The 10272-nt window shown below is 42.4% G+C and overlaps 1 protein-coding gene across 2 annotated transcripts in view; it reads left to right on the top strand.

The window, feature by feature from the left end:
• Positions 1–10272, top strand: part of FNDC7 (fibronectin type III domain containing 7) — a 30975-nt gene that overhangs the window by 3188 nt on the left and 17515 nt on the right. For both annotated transcript variants that reach the window (XM_019530661.1, XM_019530660.1), the window contains exons 3-6: positions 785–1042; positions 2240–2494; positions 3877–4137; positions 4656–4913. In XM_019530661.1, the coding sequence (XP_019386206.1) occupies positions 785–1042; positions 2240–2494; positions 3877–4137; positions 4656–4913 (1032 nt within the window). The remainder of the gene's footprint in view (positions 1–784; positions 1043–2239; positions 2495–3876; positions 4138–4655; positions 4914–10272) is intronic.

The raw sequence follows: 10272 nt of genomic DNA, 5'->3' as shown, positions 1-10272 counted from the left end.
GGATCTTTAAGAAGAGGCTTGATGACTACCTGGCTGGACTCATTTGAGTCCAGTCTTTTCTCCCACCCAGGCAGGGGGTCGGACTTGAAGATCTACAAGGTCCCTTCCGACCCTACTTCTATGATTCTATGAACGCAGCTCCACTCACCTTGTGGCTGCTTGCCCACCAGTGCTTGTGCCACCTGTCACAGCAAAGTTATCTAGCCCACAATTGCTTGTCCCACTGCCACAACTGCATGTGCTGCTGCTTCCATCACCAATAGCCCCACAGATCTAATCAACCAAAGAGCCCCACAGCCTGGACCTGGCCCAGAGAACAGGGTGAGTTGGTCACCCCTGCTTTAGAGGGATTGACTTCCAGAAGTTCTGAATACCTGCCATCTGAAGATGAGGCTATGTCCAGGTTATCAGGCTTATAAAGTGGGGTTGCCAACCCCCAAGGTTTGCCCTGAAGTCTCCAGGAATTAGATACAAATCTCCAGGAGACTGCTGAGAGTCACCCAAGAGATAAATGATAGGGCATTCATTAAAATAAATATTAAATGTTGAATCCAATTTATACAGTACTCCTGTGGGTTTTTTAAATGTAATAGTAATGTGCATTTGCCTTCTTGACGTAAAGTTTACACACTGTAATTAATGTCATTATGTCATGATGAAACCTAGAATAGACTTAAACAGAGTTGGCAACCCTATTACAAAGCACATCCAGAAACTTCACCTAGTATTATGTTTTGGATTTGAAAGATTAACATGTTTTTTCTGGGCTTGGCGTTTTTTGCAGGCTTTTCTATATCCATTTATGATGTGACATCAAGAAGTGTTTATCTCAGATGGCCGAAGTTTTCGGGAGCCATTTCTTACAGGGTAACAGCAAGCCCTGTGAACGTAGTGGGCCATTCTGTAATGGCTCATTTCAGTGATGTTACTCTTACAGGCTTCCTAACTCCACTAACTCCCAATACTATCCACACTGTGAAAGTGGAAGCAATTGATGAGAATGGAATTATCCTGGCTGAAGCACAGACTATGCAGTTAACAGGTTAGTATGGGATGGCTTGCTCAGCAAAACCTCCATTGCCTTCAACACAGCCGGGGCTTCATCCACTATATGTTGTTATACTTCTAGCTCCTCCCCTTGCTGAGATGTATGGACATTTTCCCACTGATTTCACTTTCCTCTCTTCTTTCTTGTGTATGTGTATTTGCACGTATACCTTGCATGCCATACATTTCTTCCCAGCTGATCAAAGCACAACTTTTGAAATCATCCATCATGATTTTCATTGAAAACTAATATGGAATGAGTGAGGTCTCAGTGAGGACTATGAAAAACTTACATTGTATTCCCATTTAGAATTTATGTACTGTTGAATTTAATTATGGGTATGGTGTAAGAACTTCTGTAGACAGATCTCCTATTTTCTCTGTTTGATTAATGAAATTTATTTAGAAAACAATCTGTTGAAAATTCCTTATAAAATTATTCTGCTTGATAAACTTTGGAAATACTATTTTTCCAGCAAATTTTTTCTTACTGAGGGATTTAGTACAGTAAAGTTTACATTGATTTTTCCCTTGAAGTTTTAAATAAAATCTACCTTTTTTTACCCACTACTTAGCTCAGGCATGTCAGAAATGGCACAATATGCTGATGTTCTGTATATCAAAAACCTATTCCTGCAAGCCCCCTGTGAACAAAACTTCTTTATGTCTTGTATAAGAAATGCCTGCATGGAAGGCTTGCCAAATTAGTTATTGGGTAAACTGTATTTTAATTTTATGAGGCAAGGCTTTTTGTAATATCTTTTGATGGACCAACTGTACAGCTGGGAGAAATACTGAACAAGCTTCAAGGCATCTAGTGTCATTTCTTAGGTCAGAACAGTTCTCCCAATTACACAATTGATGCCAATAAACCCAATAAACCTTCTTTTATACATTTCCTGAACCATCCTAGCAACAACAGTCAAACCCTGTTATATTTACAGCCCTAAGGAATTTTTTTCATTGGTTGCTGCATTATGGATGCTTAAGGACCCAGTCTCGCTTCCTTGCATGAAAGTCAGCAGTTATAGTTTTTATATTAGTTAAATGTACTGTTTGACTTAAAGAAATTAAAACAAAAGTGTCTAAGAAGATGGAGACATGCTGAGTACTGCTTCTGATCATGCCTCTGGAATGCTTGAAGACTATGGTTTTTTAAAAGTTTAACATACATGGTTTTTTTTCATTTTAGCTCCCGAGATACCCATTATTGATCAAGCTTATTCAAAACTGAGCAACAGTATCACAGTGGAATGGACAGCTGTCCCTGGAGCTACCAGTTATCTTCTAACTGCACAAGATGGGGAGTCTTTTATTGAAACAATTATCACAAATTCCCCAGGCACAGTGACAGGGTTGAAGGCTGCTACACTGTACAAAATCACCATCAGATCTATAAACTCTGGAGGAAAGAGCCAGCCTTCACCTTCAAGAAAGGCAAAGACGGGTAAGTTTTATTTTATCTAGAAAACTGTAATATTGTAATGCAACATGTATATTCTGTAACACTTTCTAACCAATTCTTATAAAAGTCTGGTAGAGAAAATTAAAACAACCAATTTGTACTGATAATGATTAGTGAAATCTTGTATTTAAATCTTCCTGAAAGGGCCACCATTGTAGTAGTTGAGGAATATTATATGAGTATAGATGTGACAGATTAATGGGTATCATTTTGGATTGTATTGCCAGCTCTGCCTTTGTACTTTCTCTGTTCTTTAATTTCTCATTTGTAATGTGGACAATAACACTAACTTGCAGTAGTCGTACGAGTCATTGTTTTAAAAGTGCTCTTACAGCCTTGAAAGAAGGTACTATGGAAGTGAAAAGCAGATGTAGAGCCGTATGTGTAGTTATGCTATCCAGGTAATAGATTGCAGGTGATAACTTATAGTGCTATATTGCATTTATCATTGTACAGTTTTCAGATTCCCAAAATGATCCTGATCATTGGCTCACGTGAGCAAGATACAGGCCTTGACCAAAGTCTCATATTTAATTTTGAATCAAGGCTAAAAAATTTGGAATTCATACATTTATGAAGAAGAAATTGCCAGTTTTCCTGTAGGATGTAGCAGTGATATTTGAACCTTAAAATGGGGACATGATTAATAGAGTGATGCTGGGTTAATTTTGGAGATTTCAGAAGTGTATTAATTATACTTTTTTTTCCACAGCTTGTATAGTTGGTCTTTGGACTTTGGTTTTATGGTCAGAAGACAGTGAAAATACAGTCTTAAAGATATTGAAAGCTCTCTACAGCATTAAAAAATATATATGGCAGATATAATATGAGGTGCCATGGTATAAACATTTTATTGGAACCCATGGGCTGACCTGCATAATTTACACCTGACTTTGTGGGCATAAGTCTAAAACCTTTACACTGTATTCTCTCTATTTTGTGACTCTAAACACTTGGATTTGCTTTCCAGTTAATACATATACTGACCCTTAAGAGTGGAAGGATAGGGAAGCAATGGAAAGGAAGGCCTAAGGTAATCAGAAGATATAAGGAGTTCTAATGTATAATTCCCCTCCTTCAGTTGCTTCTTTTGTTATACTTGTTATCCTTTCACTATTTGGTGTGTTGGCCATTCTGCCAGCCTACAAAATAATCCACTGCTACAAAATAAGCTACCTTGCCTCTTCATTCTTTGACCAATTTATACTGCGGTTTGTGTCACTACTGAATTTTGTCCTGACTCTCAAGGCATGTGACTCTTTAACCCTGTCTGCTGTTATCACATTTAGCTACAGTTATCACATTTTGAACAGTACTGCTCTTTATGGAAATCCCAGTAGTGAATGTAGATTTGTCATTGACAGTCCTGGCTGCTCCAGTTCTGTCTGCAAGTTCCCCAAGTTATGACTCCATCGTGGTGAGCTGGGGAGCTGTACATATGGCAGTTGGATTCTCTGTGTCCATAATGAGATCAGATGGCTTGGGCAATATGGTGAAAGAGAATACTACCAATACCTCGTTGGTGTTTACCAGTCTAGATTCAGGAACTCTCTATACAATCAAAGCTCATGCCTGGAATGTTAATGGGATACCTGGAGATGATTTCACATACAACCAAAGAACAAGTAAGTATTATTTAATTTTTAGTGTAAAAGCACAACTTAAAAATAGTTATAGTTGTATTTGCGTTTCTGTGTCTAACAGACCACATAGAGGGAGAGCCTGAATTGGTATAAATTATCCTTGCTCTATTTCTAAGGTCATGAAATAGAAGGCAACCTAAAGGACAAAGGTTAAATCATATAAAGTTTACTCAGGCAAAGGTATCATTAACACCAGTTGAAGTTGTGCCTGATTAAGGTCCATGTTAAAACTACAGGAGGAATTTAGGATTTCTTCATTAGTGAATAGCAAATACTAATGTAAATACTGAGACTTCAACAGATCAGTGAGAAAGTAGAGTCACCTTTAAAATAATTCCATGTAACTATGATCCGAGTAAAAACAGATAGGCAAGATCCAAGCCACAAAAGCTGCATTTCCTAGAGTTTGGGGGTATTTGTATCCAGGGGTCTGGTTGACAGATTACTTCTGTCAATGGCCATATGTTAAGTATATAAACAGTTGTTCTTAACTAATGCAGGTCCTCAAGCACCAGCAGATGTTCAAGTAGTTTTTGATAGTGGAACTCTGAAGGCCATTATTTCTTGGACTCCAACAGAGGGAACCTTAAATTATAGTGTGACAGCCTCCAGCAGAGCCTCCAAACTGAATTGTGTCACATCCTCCACTTCCTGCTCCATGGCCTCCCTCCACTGTGGATCCGTGTACTCTATTTGTGTCATAGCAAGCAATGATGCTGGGTCCAGTAAGCCTACAGATTCAGTGAGCCTTAAAACTGGTAAGAAAAAAATATGGTGCTTGTAATACTGTTTCTCTTGTGTTTATGTTTTAATATCAGCTCTAGAATTCACAAAAAAGAAAGATTATTAATAATTAAAGGTCTAAATGAAAATAATTTCTATAGTCTTCTATAACCTTCTATAGAGGGAATAAATAAACAGGAGAAGAAATCAAGAGTTATCTTTTATTAAATTCCCATAGTACTAAGTACTTTACAAGAATTTGCTACCAGAAGTATCAGGATATTTAAGAATGATTAAGTACCATGAGTGTGTGTTCCTCATATAATACGCTCATATAATAATTTACCTTATTTAAAACGACTTACTAATACGTAATTACACTACCTTGTCAAAATACTGGCATTACAATATTCATTTAAGTGCTGGTATTTCCAGGAGGCAGTGCTGGGAGTGCTGCTTCCTGGCTGTGTTCCTGACAACAATGAAACAGCTTTTCAGTGCTGTTTATTTAATTAAAAAATATTTTTAAAGAAATTGAGCTGTATTTTTATTCTGAAACATTAGAGTAAAATTGTTCCCTTGAAAGCAAGAAACTGACAGAACAAAATGGCCCCTTTCGGTTTCATAGCTCTTCAGTTATTTAAAAAAATACTTGTGTAAGTTTCTCCAAACTTTCACTGAGCCAATTTAGCATTTCCAGGTAATACGTGTTGCACCTTTCAGCATCAGCCTACTTACTACAACCCCTACTCCCTGGGGAAATCTTTGTTACAGGAATACTGACCGTAGCTTTATGCACCCCTCAGCCTGCCAGGATTGTGATAGGGAAAGTTAGCTCTTGAAGACCTCCAAGGTAGGGGAGAGCACCACCTCCCTTGGAAGCCCCTTCCAGCTACTGGCAACCCTTACCATGAAGAAGTTCTTTCTAATGTCCAAACTAAATCTGCTTTCCATCAATTTGTGGCCATTGTCCCTAGTTACTCCAGGGTGTGCCCTAGTAAATAGAGCAGCTCCTATTCCCTGCTGCCCTCCCTTGATGAATTTATAGGCAGCCACAAGATCACCTCTCAGCCTTCTCCTGCAAAGGCTAAAGAGATCCAGGTCCCTCAGCCTCTCCTTGTAGGGCCTTGCCTACAGGCCTCTGACCATATGAGTAGCCCTCCTCTGAACCCTCTCAAGATTCTCCATATCGCTCTTGAAGTGCACTGCCCAAAACTGAATGCAGTACTCCAACTGTGGATTGACCAGTGCTGCGTAGAGGGGAAGCATCACTTCCCTGGACCTGTTTGTCGTGCATCTGGTAATTCATGGTAAAGTGCAGTTAGCCTTGTTGATCACTTTGTCACACTGATGACTCATGTTCATCTTGGAGTCAACTGACTCCAAGATCCCTTTCTGCTGCTGTGCTGCTGAGGTCATCCCCCAGCCTGTAAGTATGTTGGTGGTTCTTTTTGCCCAGGTGCAGCACTTTGCACTTGTCTTTGTTGAACTGCATCCTATTTCATTCTGCCCATTTTTCCAACCTGTCCAGATCTGCCTGGATCCGTCCTCTACCCTCGGGTGTGTTCACTTTGCCCCATAGTTTGGTATCATCTGCAGACTTGGACAGGGTGCTGTCTGCGCCCTCGTCCAAATCACTGACGAAGACATTGAATAGCACCGGTCCAAGGACCGAGCCTTGTGGGACTCCACTGTCCACATCTTTCCAGGCTGATATTGACCCATCCACCACCACTCTCTGGGTGCGACCCCTAAGCCAATTTGCCACCCACCTGACTGTGTAATTGTCTGCATTGCAGCCTGTCAGTTTATTTATGAGAACGGAATGTGGTACCATATCAAAGGCCTTCTTAAAGTCTAGGTAGATGACATCTACCTTGACTCCTGCGTCTAAGCATTTTGTGACCTGGTCATAAAAAGAAACAAGGTTAGTCAGGCAGGATCTACCTTCAATGAATCTGTGCTGATTCCCTTTCAGCATTATTTCCCCTGCTGGGCTCTCACAAATGTGAGCCTTAATGATTTTTTCCAGGTTTCCCAAGGATAGAGGTGAGACTAACTGGCCTATAGTTTCCCGGTTCCTCTCTCCTCCCCTTCTTGAAAATAGCGACCACATTGGCCCTTTTCCAGTCCTCTGACACCTGACCGGAACACCACGAGTGCTTGAACAGCCATGCCAACGGCTCTGCTATGACACTGGCCAATTTCTTCAGCACCCTTGGATGAAGTTCATCTGGGCCCGCTGATTTGAACATATCCAGCGCCTCAAAGTGCCCCTTCACTAAGTCTGCACTAACAGTTGGTGTGCTAGTGTCCCTCCTGTGTCTATCCCTCCTGCTTTGGCCTTCCTGACTGATTCCCTGTGAATGCGTGCCAGGGAGGTATACTCCTCCTTGTTATCTACTCCCTGTTTCCAAAGCCTGTATACCTCGTTCTTTGCCCTTAGGCTTTCCTGCACTTCTCTGTTCAGCCAAGAAGGCTCCTTGGCCCCTTTGCCCCCTTTTATGTGCAATGGGATTGTTTCCTTCTACATCTGTGGGATCGCTCCCTTGAGGAACAGCCACCCTTCTTGGAACCTCATTTCACCAATGCTCTTGAGCTTTAATACCTCACTAACTAATCTCCCGAGCACACTGAAACTAGCTTTTCTGAAGTTTAGCACTTCAGCCCTGCTGGTTAGTTTACCCACCCTTTGCCGGATAGTGAATTCAATCAATCGATGGTCACTATCCCCTAGGTTACCTTGTACCTGCAGATTCCTCACCAGGTCATCCCCTGTAGTTAACACCAAATCCAGCAAGGCATTTCCCCTAGTGGGATCACATGCCTTCTACGTTAAGTGGAGGTCTTGTATGCAGATAAGAACCTATGTGAGTGGTTAGATTTGGCTGACTGCTCCTCCCAGCAGATGTCAGGGTAATTTTGATTACCCATGACAACCGTATCTCTTGACCGAGCTATCTGGAGAATTCCAGGTCTAGCTCATCCTCCTGGTGTGGCAGTCTATAGTAGACCCCCATTACCAAGTCCCTTTCCCCCGGCCCCCTTGTATCCTGACTCACAGTACCTTCCTTTGGCCCTCCTTTGATGCCATCTTGATAATAGAGGATGTATATTGTTCCTTAACATAGAGAGCAACACCTCCCCTCTTTTTTTCCCCACTCTATCTGTACATCCTGTAACCCTCAATGCCTACTACCCAATTTGAGTAGGGTCCCACCAGGTTTTAGTTAGTTCAACCATGTAGAAGTTGTTGCTTGCAAGCAGGAGTGCCAGTTCCTCCTACTTGTTCCCCATGCTCCTAGCACTAGTGTAGAGCCATTTAGGCCCCCTATTGGATGCCCTTGGTACCCCCTTTTCCTGATGTTTATTGGGTCCCTTAGTGCTTACCTGAGGTGATTCAGTGCATTGCTCGTGGCTCGCTGATCCTAGGTTCTCCTTATCCTTTGCTTCCCCATCTCCCAGTGAACCTAGTTTAAAGCCCTTTGGAAGAGAACAGACTCTTACCTTTAGAAGAGAGATGAGGACCCCAGATGGAAGTGCAGATCATGGTTGTAGAAGACAAAACCTGCATGATGGCACAAACTCTGGAGCTGGAGGTTGACTTTCTTGATGCAGGTGTCCTGATGCTGATGGCAACTGCTGACCAGAAGGATGGATGAGAACTTCCTAAGCCTGGCCCTCAGAGCCCAGTAGTCACGCATGACGTGATTTAGACTACTCCTGGCCGCACCATTCATGCCCACATGGATGAGGACCATGGAACAGTAATCAGAGGGCTGGATGAGGTTGGGAATCCTCTCAGTGATGTCCCAGATCCTGGCTCTAGGTAGGCAGCAAACTTCCCATGCCATGGGATCCAGTTGACTGATAGGCCTCTCTGTACCTCTCAGGAGGGAATCACCCATCATGATGACCCAGCATCTCTTCCTCCAGCTGCTCAGTTGTCATTCAGCCTAATTGGTGTTTGTTGTGGACATGTCTTCCCCTGTGGCTTCCTCTGCTGCATCATCCTCTAGTGCTGCCAGGGCTTCGTATCTGTTCCCCAGTTGCATTAGGGAAGCAGTCACAGTTGCACGCTGTCTAGCTCTGGAGGTGACCATCCTCCATTCAGCTGTCCTGGGACTCTCACATGATGCACCAGGTGTCTGGCCCTGCAGAGAATGAAAATATTCATCAATCTCATCTTCTGCAGCCCTGATCCCCCACAGCCTGTTCACCTCTTCCTGGAGTTTCCTCACCTGTCCCTCCAGGACCTCAATCTGGGCACAGGCAAGGGAAACCCTGGCCCTCACGCTACCCCCTAGGCTTCAGAGGTCCTGCCAGGCAACCCCCGCAGACAGCAGGCGAGGGCACTGCTGACCCATCCAAGGGGCGTGTCTGGATGGAGGCCTCACAGGAGCTCGGGGCCAGAATGAATGATAGATTTTTATGGTAAAGGCCTTTTGTTTCTTACACAGACTTACTCCATGAGCACAGGCAAGTCATTTAGCCATGTTTCTGACTCAGTTTCAACAATTATAGGATCATAATGTTGCTGCTTCCCTACCATAGCCCAGTCTCAAGGGTTGTCCATGAGGTTTAATAAGAAAGCATTTTTATTTGTTTGTTTGTTTGTTTGTTAAATATGGAATGCTTCACGAATTGGTGTGTCAACCTTGTGCATCCTTAGAAAAATGCATTGAAATTCTTTAAAGCAAGTTGCTGTTGAAATAGAAAATACCATACAGTTCAACCAATCTTTCCAATTCTGGTGTCTAATAATACCGTTATTTCTCTCCTGGATCACTTTAAAATCACAGAACATATATGCCTATGTATTTGTACAGTACCTAGCATAATGGAGGCATGATATACACTGGGACATCTGGGGTTACCATGGATACCAATGACAATGGTTATTATAATGGTCAAACATCTTTCCAGTTAAAGCGGCACCATTGCAGCAAAATGCTGGTTGTGATAAAAACCTTTAAAGCAGAAGGGGAAAGCAGAAGAGTTATTAAGTCAATTACCAGTATGGTTCTCATTTATAGGTGCTATTTTGGAACGCCACCATAGAATTTCAATATATAAGGGTTTCTTATGTAAAAGCTTTCACATGCCAGCTGCTTTCAGCCCATTCAAACCTTCAATTTCCTGCCATAAGACCATGACACTTTTTTATTTAAATATTTGATGCCTGTGCTCATAGAATCATAGAGTCAATGAGTCAGAAGGGACCTAGACAGATCATCTAGTCTGACCCCCTGCCATGGGCAGGAAGGAGCACTGGGGGTGGCAGGGATCATTCCAGCCAGGTGCCTATCCAGTCTCCTCTTGAAGATTTCCAGGGAAGGTGAGAGCACCACCTCTCTGGGAAGCCTATTCCAGGCTCTGGCCACCCTCGCAGCG

This window comes from Crocodylus porosus, unplaced genomic scaffold (assembly GCF_001723895.1).
Source record: "Crocodylus porosus isolate Cpor-Errol unplaced genomic scaffold, CroPor_comp1, whole genome shotgun sequence".
Lineage (NCBI taxonomy): Eukaryota > Metazoa > Chordata > Crocodylia > Crocodylidae > Crocodylus > Crocodylus porosus.
The sequence above is the reverse complement of the archived record's forward strand: the minus strand, read 5'-3'. Positions and strand labels throughout refer to the sequence as shown.